Source organism: Drosophila subpulchrella, chromosome 3L (assembly GCF_014743375.2).
Source record: "Drosophila subpulchrella strain 33 F10 #4 breed RU33 chromosome 3L, RU_Dsub_v1.1 Primary Assembly, whole genome shotgun sequence".
Taxonomy (NCBI): domain Eukaryota; kingdom Metazoa; phylum Arthropoda; class Insecta; order Diptera; family Drosophilidae; genus Drosophila; species Drosophila subpulchrella.
This window is the reverse complement of record NC_050612.1, coordinates 16,309,633-16,326,552: the sequence shown is the minus strand read 5'-3', so window position 1 is coordinate 16,326,552 and position 16,920 is coordinate 16,309,633. Positions and strand designations below refer to the sequence as shown.

Here is a 16,920-nt window from a genome sequence, read left to right as displayed (position 1 = left end):
TTGTAAAGGTCTAGTGTAGCCTTAATTATTTTAAGAAATACTTTGGGCGATAAAAAGAAAAATTAATTTTCTTTTAGTTATATAAAAAGATACATCTTTTTTGGCCTAGAAGACGTGTTATAAATATTATCTAAAACCCTTTCCTTGTGCTAAGACAAGATACCCCTGTACAATTTTGGGAACACTAAGGAATTCTTAAAGAGGATGCTTGTGTTTTTTATCCACTTTCAGGACCTCTTCTTAGTTATATCTTAAACATATATCATCCTTTCAGCTCAAATAGTTCAGAATTTAAGATGTGATATAACAAGCAAACATGAAGTCGAAATCCGTTACAATTTTATAATATAATTTAAGTGGGATTGTTAATATTACTCAGCGCCTGCAATTCTGTTCCTTCAATTGGGTGGGATCCACGATCATACCACCATCTTAAAATTATTGTGCGGCGTCTTCGTACAACTAGAAAAATAAGCAATACCCAAACTCCTTGAAGACCATTTACCATATCGCAAAGAAGCAGGTAATTCGAGTTCGATCCCGAGTAAAATGTTACTATTTCAAGTAGCCAGCTTATGACCATAATTATTCCAAGTAAGCTGACGCATTTGGCGCTGGTAAAATAAGTAAGTAATCACAATGTTAATAATTTTTTAAGGGCTTAAAAATAACATTAACACTCACTCCTTTTTTACTTCTTCGTATTTTTGTTGATCAAACAATACATCTCGCTGTACTTGATCCCCCTTTTCAACTTTTGCATATTCATTTATACGTTGAAATCCGAAGAATGATATGATGTTAATCTGAGGATTTACGGCTGGTAAGATTTGGAATACTTTGTAGCCTGAATTAACTTACCAAGAAACTAAGAAAAAGTATTGTGGAAACTGGAGGTATAAAGTAACGTTGTGAGTCTCGTATAGATTCCGTCAGGCCTTGAAAAAAAATTTATATATTCTATTATTTTAATTTACTTATTATTGTCATTGACTTGCCTTGCAGAAAGTATGAGGGCATTCCTGGCAAACCCTTTTGAACTGTAAGGGCAACTATTGTAGCCGGTACAGAAAAAGCCAAAACAGTATAACACGTAAAATTAAACGTGGCCCAGGACTTAGAAAGCTGAATGCAGCAGGGCAACTTGTACCACACATTTAGTAGAACATTAAAGCATATACAGAAGTACCAGAAAAAGTAACTCAAAATGCAAAACTGTATAACATAGCCGATAAATCCTTGGTTTGGTATGCCATATATGTGCACCACAGAGTGCACAAAGTATCCAGATGCCAAACACAAAGACATCAAACTTAAGCAGAGTCCATGTAAGTTGCGCAACAATCGAAGTGTCATGTGCAAATAACTAACTAATAACAGACAGGGCATCGATATAAGCATTAAAACAGCAACAAAAATTACCTGAAATTAACACAATTAATTCGTTTTTTGGTAGAAACTGGAAGTCTTAAAGGTTATTACTTTTGCGAATGCAATTTGTTCTTCAACTTGTGTTACACATGTAAAAGCAAACAAATGTCCAGATTTATCAATATCCAAGCAGTAATTTTCTTCGACTGTATACGATTCATTTCCGAACTTGTCAATAATCAACAAACTGCCGTCTTGTAAAACGAAAAAAACATCCTCTTCATCGTCATATACAAGGGAGCTATACTTGAAGTAAAATTTTAGTATAGTACTATCAAAATAGTCCGTTTTTTTACCTGTTACACGGATTTCCAATGCCGTAGTCTAGAGTAGTCTCAATCTCTAAGTCTTCTATGCAGTTATCAAACAGAACCGCACTTATTATAGTCGGTTGAAACGTTAAAACACCGCTGTCGCATATAGAATCACTTTGATTCTCGCGATAAATATCTAGGTTTTCTCCATGTGGACAGCATTTTCGCAAGCGGGAAGATTTGTTTGCAATTGGTTGTTTTCTGTATTTTTCACGCTGGGAGCAGTCCGCTGGTTCTAATGGCTTATCTATAGGACTTTCAGCAGGATTACTATCGGTATTAACTATTGAAGTCTCTGTCGAATAGGTTCCATTAACAACAGTTGTTGAGGACAATGTTTTATTCAAGAGTCCAGTAGATGTTTCATTTAATGTGTCTTTGTGACTAATACTAATCCAAATACATAGATATTCTAATTATTTTTATAATCAATTATCAGAATTTCTTACCTTGAGCTGTTTGATTCCTTAAAGTTAATTAGTCCTGGTGCGGCGGCTGTCTGTGCCGAAGTTTTGGAATATGCCCTTAAACAGATTAAAGCTAGTATAATTTTCAAATTACCTAAATTCATGTTGATTATATTCTTTAACCAATCTGAAATGATAAAAGTCGCAAAGTGAAAATATTGTGTTGCTGCTTCCAAAGTCGAGGGAACACCCATGCAAATCTGTCGTCACAAAAACCATGTAAACAAAAGCATTTTCAGGTACGTTAAAACAATATGCATTATCTTATCTGTGAGAAACTAAAAGAGTGAGTGTTACTCCTATCTATTTTGTGCCTTTATTATAAAACACATGACGTCAGTTTGATATGTAAGCTTGCTGGTAGCACATTCCTTAGAAATGTTCAATACTTGGAAAATGACACTCATTGAAATGGAATTTGTAAAACGAACGCGTTTTTATTTCAATTATCACACACTAATGGAACAGGTACATTTTTTCTAGTTGGGTAAATCCTTATTGATTTCAATGGGTTCACCGGTGATATTTTAAGATTGAATGTACATGTAGATTAGTGCCTACGAACATGTAGAACAATTTAGGTTTTCTGGTGATCACTGGGAATGCAACCACTGAGGTTGATTATTAAAGTAATACTGGCGAAAAGAGAGTCGGTTTTCTGCCATAAAAACGGCTGGCTGGTGATAAGATAACAAGTGTACAGGGCTACAAAAAAAGCATTTCCCCAAAACAGCTCTATGGAGTACTTTACAGGTTGTACTGCCGCACTCCCTTTATCATATTTTCTGGCTTTTCCCAACAGCAACTGAATACGATTTTTAAATAAAAATGGGATATGTTAACAAAACGTTCAAGAAATAAAAAACAAGAAACCTAAAACAAATAAGTTACTAAACTGATAATGAGCTATTAATTAATTAAATTGGGCTGTTTTTAATCGGTAAATTCGAGGAAATAGTCTCCCGCTCAAATTTAAATGACAGCTGTCATTGCGGTTCAGTGTAAATGCCGAATGCAACCCTGCAAATATCGTTTGTGCAACCATTAACAGCTAGTTCCCCGAGCCGACCGCAAGAGGTCGCTTCGGGCAACGAGAAATAGAAGAGTCGCTGTGATTGGCCGACTGTACACCGTCTCCAGTTATGTTCAGAACTGAAATGTTAGGTAAAAGTGGCTCTCGCAGTTTGCAGAAGATAGTTAAAAATACGTGAATATATTGTGTTAAATCGCCTGCAATAGTTCCCCCGAAATGCTGGGTAATGTGTGCAATGAAGACTGGCATTGTTTCTGAACGAACAGTGGCATTTGGATAGTCACGAAAATTTTCTCGGTTCTTTAAATGGCGGACAATGTGCGTTGGCTTCATTTCCTCGCCAGCACACACACACAGGCACACTTGGTGTGGTGCGTTTGCCAGCCAACATTAAAGACTGAGAATGTGTTTTGAATACATGTACTTAATATATTTAATATAGGAACTGTCGTTTCCTAACGGAACAAGCTGTTTTGGCGGGTTTTTGTTTTTTTCCCAAAGTGCGCGATCTAAACAAAAATCAGCGTAGTGCCTGCAATTAAGTACTGGGAATCTGATCGATTTTTCCCCGTGAATGTGTGTTTGTTTGAATGTGTCCGTAAATGAGAAATGGAACCTCATACTGACTGCAATGGTTAAATTCTTCTTTCAGATCTAATGTGCAGCTACGCAGGAATAATTCGGAAACAAATCTGAGGATAGGATCCACACACACACACACACCCCCACACACAGCACTGATAAGTCAGCAAAACAAAAAAAAACAAGCAAAATGAGCGGTCGCGGCAGCCGTAAACGTGGTCGACCGCCAAAGACGCCCAATGAACGCGGCTCAGGACGCTTCAATTACCAGCTGCTCAAGAAGCCCAAGTATCTCAGCGAGGGAAAGTCCCAGCCAAGTACTCCGTCGGCCTCAAGGGGCATTTCCCCGCAGAGCGACGAGGGCAGCCGGAGCAGTCACACAAATCTCAGCCGGAGCCGTGGGAGCGCCGCCAAGAGGGGACGAGGTCGAAAATCCACCGTGCAACCCAACACCAGCAGCTACTCCGGACGGAAAGGTGGGTTACCGGACAAATCACGGACTAAGCTGGCATTCGAGACTAGAAACTAGATCATTATCTACCTCCCCTTTGGTCAGGACCACTTAAGACCACATAACATACCATGTTCCTCACCAAGACTGAGCGAAACGATATGGACAAGTCCGTTTATTCTGGTCCCGTACTCTCGAATCTTTCAAAATAAAAACTCCTAATAAACCATTCACATGTCAGTTCAACTTATTGTAAAACTGGAACATAATCTACCTCCCCTTTGGTCAGGTGTTCTAGTTCCAACCACAATATACCATGTTCCTGACCAAGACTAACCGAAACGATACGGACAAGTCCGTTTATTTGATCGCGTACTGTCGAATCTTTAATAAACATATAATATAGATGATATACCATTCACATGTCAGTTCATCTAATTGTAAAACTAGTTTTCTTCTCTTCTGTTTCCTTAAAAACTTGTGTTTCCAAAATCTCAACTAACCCTAGTACGATTTACAAACGAAATGTATGTAGGCCCCACAAAAGTAGTGATAGAAAATGACAGGTTGTAACTCATGTTCTAACTGGAGAAGTAAAATTCAAACAAAAAAAATATTTTTACTTTAATAAACCTTGTCTTATTTTATAGGGTACGAGTCGGAATATCATTACGGATCTGATTTTGGAGATTCTGACGAAGACAAATCAGACAATGAGGATGACATGCTACTTACTCCCAGCGACGACGAGAGCCTGGAAGCAGCCAACGAAAGCGAATCGGAATTCTCCGTATGTAGCTTTAATCAAAATGGAGTTGGCCGACCTCCACGTCCGCCTAGTCCGGAACCAGTGTGGCTGCAGGAAGGGCGGCAATATGCAGCGCTGGAGTTGCCTGATTCATCGGAGGATCTAGCCATAGCTAATGCCCACGTTTTTCGTGCCCTCAGTATTTATGAAGTACTCCGACGTTTTCGCCACTTGGTGCGTCTGTCCCCATTCCGATTTGAAGATTTTTGCGCCGCGCTAGCTTGTGAGGAGCAAAGTGCTTTATTAACAGACGTACATATTATGTTGCTTAAGGCTATTTTGCGGGAAGAGGACGCACAGGGTACACATTTTGGTCCGTTGGATCAAAAAGATACTGTTAATATAAGCCTGTACCTTATTGACGCTATAACGTGGCCGGAAATTTTGCGCAGCTATGTGGAAAGTGACAAGACATTTGATCGCAACGTGTTTCAGATTTTAAACCGAACTGAATATCCGTACACAGGCATTGACAGCCGCCTTGAAGTGCTACAGTTTCTGTCGGATCAATTTTTAACTGCCAATTCTATACGCGATGTAATGTTACAGGAAGGGCCCATTCATTACGATGACCATTGCCGGGTATGCCATCGACTCGGCGATTTATTATGCTGCGAAACGTGCCCTGCCGTCTATCATTTGGAATGCGTAGACCCACCAATGAACGACGTACCTACTGAGGATTGGCAGTGCGGACTTTGCCGTTCACATAAGGTCAGCGGTGTGGTGGACTGTGTACTGCCGCAGGAGAAACAAGGCGTGCTAATCCGGCATGACAGCCTGGGTGTTGATCGTCATGGGCGGAAATATTGGTTTATTGCTCGTCGCATTTTTATCGAAGATCAGACAGACTCCACTTGCTGGTACTATAGTACGACAAGTAAGTTAAAATTGCTACTTTGCCGACTGGACCCCGAAGAACTGGAAACTCGACTGCATAGCCAGATTACAGAGCGTCGAGACGAAATCGAGCGCCAAATGCAGTTGACTGAGACCTTAACTAACGAGCACAAGCATACTAAGCGAAGTTTAATCGAGATTGAACAAGAGGCTACAAATGAAATGCTTGAAAAGGAGACACTTGACGAGGAAACTGAAGATGGCGATGCCAAATCTGAGAGCCCTTCCGAAGGAACAAAAAAACAGGAAGAAACCAAAATGGTGACGCGTCAAAAATCCAGTCAACTAAGTAATGGCACTCTGCATTTTAAACTTGGTATGGAGCAAGGATTCAAAAATTATGTGAACCAGTATTCAACTAATCCCATTGCCCTAAACAAGCCGCAAAGGAACGAGGAACGGGATAAGCGGCGTCACCTATCCCACAAGTTTTCGTTAACGACTGCATCCGACTTTAAATGGATCGGTATAACCATGGGAACTACCGAGAATATGATTACAACGCTTAGGCAGACGTTGATAAACTTTGAGTCCAATATAGCACCTTCGTTTTTAAACACTAACTGGGTGGTTAACAAGAAAATTTGGAATGCTGCTGTATTGAACGCCCGCCGCGCATCTGACTTTGCGGCCGTATTGCTACTGTTTCAATCGTCCCTTAAGAGCGTGGTATTCGCCAATGTCTGGCATGAGCAACTCGGCCACACAACTTTACAACGCATAACTAGTGCCGAACGTGAAGATCGAAAAAAAGTGGAAAAGCGAGAAAAACGCGAGCGGGATGACGAGGAAGAACGTAATCGCCTTGCGTTCAACTACATTAAATACACCCTGGGGCTCAAACATCAAGTCTGGAAGCAAAAAGGAGAAGAGTACCGGGTTCACGGCCAGTGGGGCTGGCTGTGGCTCTCAAGCAGTCGACGGTGTGGAGTTCGTGCACGGCGAGCTCAGCCCCTGGTACACAACAGAGTGTATGTGCATTACACTATGGGAGAAGAAAATGCCGTAAATGAAATTATATTAGTAGACCCACGCACTCAGCGCTTTATGCAGCAATGTGAGACAAGCAATGTCGACGGTCAGGTGTGTCATTATTTACCGGAGCAATACAAAAATGTGAAAGTTATAGAAGATGTCGACGGGAAAATCAAGGGGATCATCGATGTTAGCAAAGCGCTAAATGCTCCAGGGCGTACTTTTTATCCGAAAGTGGCTCGCAAGTGTCGATTAGATGATCTGCTGGATCGCCGTATAAAATTGGCCGAGGTCGAGGAGCAGATGGCTTCTAAAGTTGCGACTGATGTGAAGCCGCTTGTAATTTCTTCACAGCCTGTTGCAGCCAACACCAAACAAACGTATCTAGAGAAGCGTTTACTTCGCCTTACTGAGCTCCCAGCAAAAGGGAATCCTTCAAACGTCAACTTGGAACTCGTTAACTCGCTGGCTAAACAAATTCAAACAGTGCGCTTACAATTTAGTCAACTTAATCGGTTTGCTAAGATCTTTCGTTGTTACACTAAGGAGTGTAATACAAATTCGAATGCCGTATCTCAGATAACGCAAAACACTTGCTATTCTCCATTGTGTCTTCAAAAAGCACGGGCAAAGAAAGAACTCTTGTTGTTGTTACGGAAGGCACATACCGCGGGAAATGGCTCTAAAGAGACTGTTGCCGCCATATTGGGAGCTGTTAAGAAGCCGTCTATTCTTGAGCAAAAGCTTACTGAGGGTAAAAGGGAATCCACTCAGCTGGCGACGGATGAATCAGAAGAAGGGAAATCAGCTGAGTCCGAAGCACCATTGGATTTACTCCAAGATTGGGAACATGCACGAGCGCACGCTGTTCATTTTAGCGATTCTTTAATCACCGAATGCATGCTGTTTGATCAAGACTGCGCTACCAGCACAAAAGTTAAAGAAGAAGATGATCCCAGTGCCGGAAGTAACACAACGACGGACTCTAATACACAAGACTCTGATAAAATGGACTATATCGAAAGTATGGACGTTTGCAGCAATGTTGAAATTGAGAGTACCGAAGACTCTATTGTAGCTGGCTTAAATTCAGCATGCTCAGGAGCTAATGCAGAAGATGTCGATATGACACCCGGATGGAGGAGAAAGCGGAATCAGAAGTCTAAAAAAACCTATATTGGTACTAAGGATGTGTTGGATCAAACGTTAGCCAAGGATATACCACTTAATAAACAGAACCGCAGATTTCCTATCAATGCGCGTCCAGTTAAGCGTGAATGCGTGAAGAAATATGAACGGGAGTACTTTGAGAACGGGTCCGAGCGTGTATATTCATCTAATTCACCTCGGGGTCGTGTATACCTCCTTAATGACGCAGCCAAGTTGTATGAGCAAGCTGTAAAAACGGAGGATAAAGCAACAATTTACAAAAAACCATCCTATTCACGATACCCACTTATATCAAATTTTCTTACTCATAAAAAAAAACGTAGCCTTTTGGTGCTCCCGCGTTACGAACTTCTTAAGCTGGCGCGTCTGGGTGGAAAAACATCAACAAATGGTTTTCATCACGCAGCTAAAAATAACACAATTTGGCAATATCAGTGTTCACGTCCCCTGTTTCGAACTTGCTGGTCCTATCGCACATCCAGCACCACCTCGTTATCCAGCCTAGCGCTTCAACTGCGAATACTGTGGTCGTGTCTCCGTTGGGACGACATGATAGCGAAGCCCCCATCCACGGATGGGAAGCATCAGGTTACGACGGACACTGAGATTGTGACTTTGGAATTGCTAAAACTTCGGCATGCAGGCCGCTATGGAGAAAAAACAAGCTATTTACGGCGAAAAGTTGTCATCCCTCTTGAAATGCCTAAAACTATAAGAGGTAAGTGCTGATAAGTACAGTACATAAAAGTAAAAGTAATACATTAATACATTAACTTCTTTTAACCACTCTACAGAAGTAACATCAATAAGATCTGGACTGCGAAAACGAAAGCGGGCTGAATCTCCCCAGCCAACTGAGCCGCAGATAAGCGAGGAATGGGTCGATGAAGATAAATTAGAATTGTGGGAAATTAAATTTATTGGAGAAAAACAGGAAAAGGCACGTCTATCAGCAGTAACTCGATCTGTAGCATCGCGTCAACTGGAGGCAAGTGGTAGTACTGGTCCAAGTACTTCAACTAATGGAAATCCTGGCGGCGCTGGTCGCGTCCAATTGGCCCCGAAATCTAGTGAAGATGTTAAGGAAAAAATGGAACAACAATTAAAATTGCAACGCGCTGTTCACCAACAGAGGAAACTGGTTGGCACTGGCGAAGTCGCCCGTTCCGTTACTCCGGGTATGTTGTTTTAAATTGTATTATATGAACATTGACTTCAATCTATGAAATTCTTAAATTTAGTTAAGGGCCAAGTTATCGGCAGTAGGCGCGTCATTGTCAAAAACCCTGATGGCACAACGCGCATCATTCAGCAAGCAGTTACTCAGGTTTCACGGCCAGCAGCTAACACGGCGACAGCAACTGCTTCATCTACTGCAGCAAGCACGTCAAGCACTCAGTCTACTCCATCCACACCTACACCACATAAGGTACAAATTATAAGAGGGCCAGACGGTAAGGTAAGCGTGCGTGGCTTAAATCCTGGCCAGCAACTAGTTCAGATGCCGGATGGAAAACTACATGTGCTGACTACCACAACTTCCTCAAACGCAGCAGCGCAAGGTGAGTCTCATCGCAAACAACACGCAAAGAAATATATTTATAATAGGCATCAATATTTATAGGTAACAAAATCAAGGTTCCCTTTAAGCCTTCTTCTACTCCGTCGTCGCCAGCAGTTACTTCTGTGCAGTCTACTGTAAATCCAGTAACACCTGTGATAAAACAAATTGCAGTTAAACATGCCACCAAAAACTCCGGGACTCAATCCATAAAATCGTCGCCGAGCGTTGCCTTGCCCCTGGCACAAATTAAGAACAAATTGTTGCTGGCCCAACAGCAGCAGCAAACAGCATCCGCGCCATCAACAACTTCATCGCCGACTGTGCAAAAAATAGTTTCAAAAGTAGTTAGCACGAGTTCATCTGGACAAAACCTGCAACAAGTATTTGTGCAGTCTGGGTCAAAATTGGTGGTAGGCCAGAACTCACAAGGGCAAAAGGTTATTATATCCACTTCGTCTGCACAACAACAGGGAACATCACCGGTTCAACAGCAGCAGCTAGTACAACCTCAAGTTATTTCCCAACCAATTCAACAGTCACCGCAGCAGCAAATCTCGATGACCCAATCTCAACCAACGCAAAAAGTAATTCAGCAAATTGTTAACACCAGCAATGTGCAACAGCAGATTGTAGTTGGCGGCCAACGGATCATTTTAAGCCCGGGTCAAACTATTGTTACTCAAAGAAACGTGCCTCAGAGTCAAGCATTGCAGATGGTTCAGCAGCAGATTCAAACCCAACAACAACAGCAGCAACAACAACATATTGTTCAGCCTCAGCAACAATTTGTCGTTCAATCGAACCAGATTGTTCAATCCTCACCAAATACACAGACGAAGTTGGTCAAACAGCTTGTGGTTCAACAACATTCACAACCAACAACCGAAGAGAAAGCTCAGATCTCCACTGCTGATGTCAATGAATCTGGCACGCAGCAAGTACTAGTTCCGAATTCGACTTTGGCCCAGCAGTTAGCGCAGGGCAAGTTACAGGTTGCCACTGTGAATGGTCAACAAGTTATCGTAAAACCTTTGGGGAACAATCAGGCGCAAATCGTAGCACATATTAAACACCAAGGCGATGGAAACGCTCACATCGTAACAAGTAACTCAGCTTCTGCAGTGTCGCAGGCAAGTCCACAAACCTCACCAGTAAAACAGCAGGCCCTACCATCACAAAGTCCCCAGCAAGTTGTTGTCCAGCAGCAAATGCCTCAACAGTCAACAACAAACTTTGAAAGCGGCGTTAGCTCAATCACTCAACAGCCTGTTGTTTCTCAGAATGTCCAGGGACAGGTCCAACAGCAACCCTTAAGTGTTGAGGAAAGTCTTCTACAAAATCAGCCTCCTGGAACGGTTATTAAATGTGTCACAGCTCAAGTATTGCAAACCGAGCACGGGCCACGTATTGTATTGCAAGGCCTGGTAGGCAACGATTTCACTGCACAACAATTACAATTAGTACAAACTCAGGTGAAACAGCAATTAATGAAGGGTGAGTTATTCGGTTAAATATTTGCAAAATGTCTGCTAATGTCTTTGAAATTCTAATTTCAGCTCAAGAGTCAAATGGCAAACTAGGTGTTTTGGGCCCAACGAAAATATACTTGGCGGTACAGCCGGAATCTGCAGTTCAATCACAACCCCCTCCACTTACCCCAGTTCATCAGTCGGCAACGCATCAGCAAGTGAGTAGTTTTTAATTGTAATTTTAATGTGAAAGGAGCAGTGGGAAATAGATCAGGACTATAGAGGTTGCGTTGGCTGATTCTCGACCGAAATGCCAATTTGTTTCTTGTTCTATTCTACGACTAAGTTAAGATAATCTATTTATTAAACCAGAGAGGCATGTTGCTGCTTTACTTGCACTTTTTATACGTTTCGTTTGGTACCCTTAATTTGTTTGTTTGTTGGATTTTATTGATCATATTTTAAATACTTTGCGTTTCCTAATTTGTATACATTCCTAAGCTGTAAACTATTTAACTTCTATTTTCCCAAGTACAGCAACAAAGACTTTCATTAAAATATGAACCAAGGCTTACTATTGCAACATAATTATTCAACAAGCAATCCTCCAACCAGGGAGCTCAATCCTTAGAATTAATAAAAATATGACATTTATTTGGTTTATTTAATTAAAATTATATAAAAATGTATTTAGCCTAAAATTGTGAATACCTTTTTTAAAATATAAGTAATTATTAGATAGTGAGTAGCAAGCACATTAAGAATATTAACTAAACAATAATCCAGACTGTCACATAATGTTTTAAGCCAAGGCAAAAGTATTAGAACTCTGCTGCGATTAGATTTTCTTGCCTGGGGACATTTGGTTTCTAAGTAATATATAGAATACTTGTAAAATGTAAAGCGCTTTTTGCAATAAAACCTATTATGCAACCACACTAATTGTGACCAGCTCTGTTTCTTTTCGTACGAACAAATTTCGAAAGCAGCCATGTTGTGGATGAGTTGCCCGTTTTTATAGCGTTATTTATTAATATTTCAATTGTTTAGAGCTTTCTAGACAGACTATGATTCCCAGTTAAAAAGCCAACAAATTCTATATTCAAGAAATCACATCACTTTTGTACGGCAATTTTATCGTCAAAACTGTTTGAATTCCACAGAAAAAGTGTTCGCTTTGTGGGATGAAACTTCATTTTCTTATTGACATTAAAATGAGATAAATCAAACTCTTTTTTTAACATATTTAAAATATCTAGCTTTTTGTCACTATATGGACTTTAGATTAATCTGTGAAATGCTGATATCTGGATCAATTTAATAGGATAACATATTCTAGTATAGTTATACCTTAAAAATGTGGAATCAAAATGCAAATTCGATGTTCCAAGTTGGGTTCGACACCTAACTAACTACAAACATAGACTCATGAGCCATACAGTTGTTTAAAGGAAGAAGAAAAAATTGCAAACCAATTATTAAAAATATTTATATATACATATATACATATGTATTTATATATATCGTTTAAAATGATCCAAACTTTTCTTCGGCTTGCGAAAACTTTGTACTAACTCAACGTATATTGGAAAAACTTGCTTTAAAAATTGCAGCTCATATACACACACACAATAAAATCTGCCATTGTATGATACTTAAGGCGTGTGTTTTGTGTTAGAAAGGTGCTATCTGACAAATTAAAATATTCTTGAAATAACCCGATTTCCATGACCTATACACAACAAGAAAGGATTAAAGTTTTGTGAATTTTTGTTTCTGAATTAGTTGGATGATTATTTGCAAATTGGCCTTTGTGTTGACAAAAAGCGCATGCTTCATATATAAGTAAGAAGAGAACTCTTCAAACATACTTTATAAATCAGTGCAAGAAAAGAAATTACAGAGCTATTAGAACTAAAAATATTAATCAGAAATCAGTTGAATTCAAGTGCACTTTATAGGAATACAAATAAATTGGTCACAGTTCCAATGGCCAAATTAAATTTTCCTTTAAAATTAAATATGAATTGCTGAAGAGATTAACCCCACGCAGAGTTTTAGTTGGCTGACATATTTGAAGTTATACAAAGAAAAGGCAAGTCTCGTTCTCTAAAATGGCAAATTAAAGGAAGATTTCTTCATATAAAAACGCATGTGCTAACTTCGCGATTGAGCTGTTTTTATGATATCCTTAAAAAACACAAAGGCTTTACCATATTTATAATCATCTCATCTAAATCGAAATGAAGTTTACACTTGTCCACAATTCAATTTCGCAATAACACGCCAAGTATACACCTTACCATCCCTCCACCATTTACATAGCATTTTAGTCCCTTTGCCACAGTTTGCATTATAATTTTAAATCCAACTTAAATACTATCCTAACTGTGTATTAAAAAATGTCAAATACCTTAAAATAAAATTCATGCTTCCACTGCTTAAAAACGTTTAACCATGCCTTAATGTCGCGTGTCAACAACTACAACTCCTAACCACGTGTTAATCTCTTCGCCAACTACAACAACTACTCAACTATGATAACACACATTAAAAGGTTGCCTGGAGTAAATACTACAACTGATCTCTGATTAAAGTCAGGTAGGTGTGTCTGTTAAATAATTTTTGAATTCTTCGAATACGTTAATTTTCATGCCATGAAACTCTTGATTCAAAATATAACTGAAACTTTTGGAAACAATTAGGTTGGTGGCGGCGTATCAATTGCTTGTATGGTGAATTCGAATTATGTTTTGCATGACATGCAGGAAGAAGATTATGATGATGAAATTATCGTCGTCTGCAGTCCGCCGAATCAAATTATACCCACATCCCCAAATGAAGTAACCCAAGGTAGAACTTTAATAAGTGATTTGCCGTGCCACACCAACATTAGTTGTAAGCCAATTCTGCAAGCAAAAAAATTAAAAATTTATAATCTAGTTCTAGTTGAAGATCAAGACAATAATGAGCAGCATCGCCTAAAATATGAAAGTGAAGACCTTAAACGATGTTCATTGCAGACCAACAACATCGACAACGACGCCAATGCGCTAACCACAACTTTCGAAGCCAATCCAACTATTAGAATTAATTCCATAAACAATGGCAATGAGCAGGAACATAGTAAATGTGCAGAAACAGAAAAAACTAATATAACAATTAACAAGCCCTTTGTGGGTACATCTCCCCTGTTAGAGGGCTTAGAGCATAACGAACCAGCGAATCATGCCGAATTCAATCTCACAGACCCAGACTTAGAAAATAAACAAAGCGAAAGCTTTGTTGTAACCAGCGGCTACATACAGGAGTGTAAGTATTACTAGAAAAATATTTGTTATTCAGAATAATAAGTGCCTTGTCTTTCAGCTATTTCAAATGCTCTTAAACAAGGAAATCTGAGTCCGGAACTTGAGGAAAAACTTGTTAGTATGCAGAAGCAACAGGAAAATGCTAATTCAACATGCACTGACGAGTGGGAATTATGCTCAAGAGGGACTGCAAACAACGAAGTACTTACTCCAGGTTGCCGCAGCATTTCATCACGTGATCAAAACACCGATGATGTTGAATGGAAAATTCGGCCTTCCCTAAGACGTAATGCAATGACAACAAGTAGCCAATTTAATCGAAATTTAAAAAAATGTCGCAGACAAAATGAAGAAGTGGCCGAACTTGGAGAGCAAAAGCAATCGCAGCTGGAACGGCATAAAGAACTGCTTAAAAAAAGTATTTTGCGTAAGCGTTCATTATTAGAACGAAATTTACAAAACGAAATACACGAAGATGTTCAAACCAAAGTCCAGAGACATGTGCGCCCCTTAAGTGTGGCTTCGCCGGATGAACACAGTGAAAATGAAAGAAGTGGCGAACCAAATATGGACTTAAAACGGTAAGCATTAAAATTAGTTATTGAAGCAATTTGACACATTAAACTAAAACCAAAAAAAAATATTAGGACAGAGGCAAATGCGGAGAACAACAAACTTGGTGTCGGCAGGCCAAAGAAATTGACAAGAAGAAAGGAAAAATTGTATTGCATTTGTCGTACTCCATATGATGACACAAAGTAAGCTTAAATACATTTTTTTATAAGCTCCGCACTTGTAACTAATATTTTATAATTATCTATTTAGGTTTTACGTGGGGTGCGACCTATGCAGCAATTGGTTCCATGGGGATTGTGTCAGTATTACCGAAGAGGCTTCGAAAAAACTGTCGGAATTTATTTGCATTGATTGCAAAAAGGCGAGAGAAACTCAACAGCTGTACTGCAGCTGTCGCCAACCATACGATGAGTCACAATTTTATATATGCTGCGATAAGTGCCAGGATTGGTTCCATGGACGTTGCGTTGGAATACTTCAGAGCGAAGCTGAGTTTATTGATGAATATGTGTGCCCTGAGTGCCAGCGGAAAACAGATGCAAACGCCGCAAATATGAAAAAACTGGCCCCTGCTGAAATTGAAGAGCTAAAAAACTTAATCAAACAAATACAGGTAAAATAATACATACAAAGTACACATTTAAATATATATTTTTTAATAATGTGGGTTATTCATTTTAATACAATTGGGAACTTTATAATCAAGTGCCTCAACTATCACATAACCGTTCCTCATTTTAACTTACAAGTAGTCTAATTTAAACCATTTTGGGTCGCCGATAGATATCAAGAAATGAAATCAAATTAGCCACAAACTTATAGGTTAGCGACTATAATTTATCTGAACTGGTGATATTGTTATTAACATTTTAATGATTCAATACATTGTATTCTCATGTATCCTTTTTGCAGCAGGTTAAATTAAAAACGAGTCGCCCATGCATTAATTCACATTTATTATTTTTATAGACATTCAAGATAATTTATTTCTCAGCTCAACTTATTCTTCATTTAATTCATTTTTTAGTTACACAAAAGTGCTTGGCCATTTATGGAACCGGTTGATCCGAAGGAAGCCCCTGACTATTACAAAGTGATTAAAGAGCCCATGGGTAAGCTAAATGTAAAAAAACAAGTTTTTTGAACTTAAAATAAAAATGTTATTTTCCCTATTAGATCTCAAACGGATGGAAATCAAACTCGAATCAAACACGTACACCAAACTAGCAGAGTTTATTGGCGATATGACAAAAATATTCGACAACTGCCGTTACTACAACCCGAAAGAATCATCCTTTTATAAGTGTGCTGAGGCACTAGAGTCATACTTTGTGCAAAAAATAAAAAATTTCCGGGAAAATGTTTTTGGCCAAAGTAGATAAAAGACCACTTAAGAAAAATTAATGTAGTTTGTAAATGATACACCATACAATTTAAAAAAAAAATCAAGTTTCATTTTTTATTTTTCAAATGTTACATAGAACATTTGATATATTTTATAAACTAAAAGATACTTATATTTTAATATAAGAGGTAATTTATGTACATATTAACCGTATGAATATGAAAAACTATTATATGAGTTGAAACACAGATATCTGTAATATAAAAAATATGCTAATAAATTTAATGTTCACCAGACATTTGAAAAATTAAAATTAATTATTATAAGCCCTTTGTACAAAACATTAAAATGTAAATAAACACTATGCATTTGTTTTGATATTATCTTAACTATATATAGATGACTTTTTACCTATTAACTATCAATTGTTTATCTACTGTTTTTGTTTGTGAGTATAAAAAGTAATTTATTCAATGGACTGTTTTTCCAACCTTTTTTCTGATACTTCAAAGAATAAAGAAATG

At 38.8% G+C, this 16,920-nt stretch overlaps 2 protein-coding genes across 11 annotated transcripts; one reads left to right on the top strand and one right to left on the bottom strand.

Moving 5' to 3' along the window:
- Positions 1-12: 12 nt before the first annotated feature.
- On the bottom strand, positions 13-2,836 carry LOC119552867 (probable G-protein coupled receptor Mth-like 14). 4 transcript variants are annotated; one of them, XM_037862761.1, is made up of 8 exons: positions 2,778-2,836; positions 2,195-2,339; positions 1,728-2,135; positions 1,483-1,672; positions 999-1,422; positions 862-938; positions 685-806; positions 13-614 (listed from the first exon to the last, which is right to left on the bottom strand). In XM_037862761.1, the coding sequence occupies exons 2-8, from the start codon at positions 2,314-2,316 to the stop codon at positions 353-355; spliced, it is 1,605 nt and encodes a 534-aa protein (XP_037718689.1). In that variant the 5' UTR covers positions 2,317-2,339; positions 2,778-2,836; the 3' UTR covers positions 13-352. The 4 variants fall into 4 exon arrangements, with proteins under 4 accessions (XP_037718689.1, XP_037718690.1, XP_037718687.1 ...); XM_037862762.1 differs by having other exon boundaries at positions 2,685-2,826; XM_037862759.1 differs by having other exon boundaries at positions 2,195-2,826.
- A 515-nt stretch (positions 2,837-3,351) lies between these two features.
- On the top strand, positions 3,352-16,484 carry LOC119555284 (nucleosome-remodeling factor subunit NURF301). 7 transcript variants are annotated; one of them, XM_037866588.1, is made up of 14 exons: positions 3,352-3,468; positions 3,898-4,303; positions 4,929-8,849; positions 8,926-9,309; positions 9,373-9,693; positions 9,756-11,189; positions 11,252-11,382; positions 13,870-14,017; positions 14,108-14,476; positions 14,534-15,056; positions 15,123-15,233; positions 15,301-15,664; positions 16,079-16,163; positions 16,228-16,484. In XM_037866588.1, exons 2-14 carry the CDS (start codon positions 4,018-4,020, stop codon positions 16,431-16,433), a joined length of 8,283 nt encoding a protein of 2,760 aa, XP_037722516.1. In that variant the 5' UTR covers positions 3,352-3,468; positions 3,898-4,017; the 3' UTR covers positions 16,434-16,484. The 7 variants fall into 7 exon arrangements, with proteins under 7 accessions (XP_037722516.1, XP_037722514.1, XP_037722517.1 ...); XM_037866586.1 differs by having other exon boundaries at positions 13,870-14,062; positions 14,114-14,476; XM_037866587.1 differs by lacking the exon at positions 3,352-3,468 and adding an exon at positions 3,707-3,821 and having other exon boundaries at positions 13,870-14,062; positions 14,114-14,476.
- The last annotated feature ends 436 nt before the right edge of the window (positions 16,485-16,920 follow it).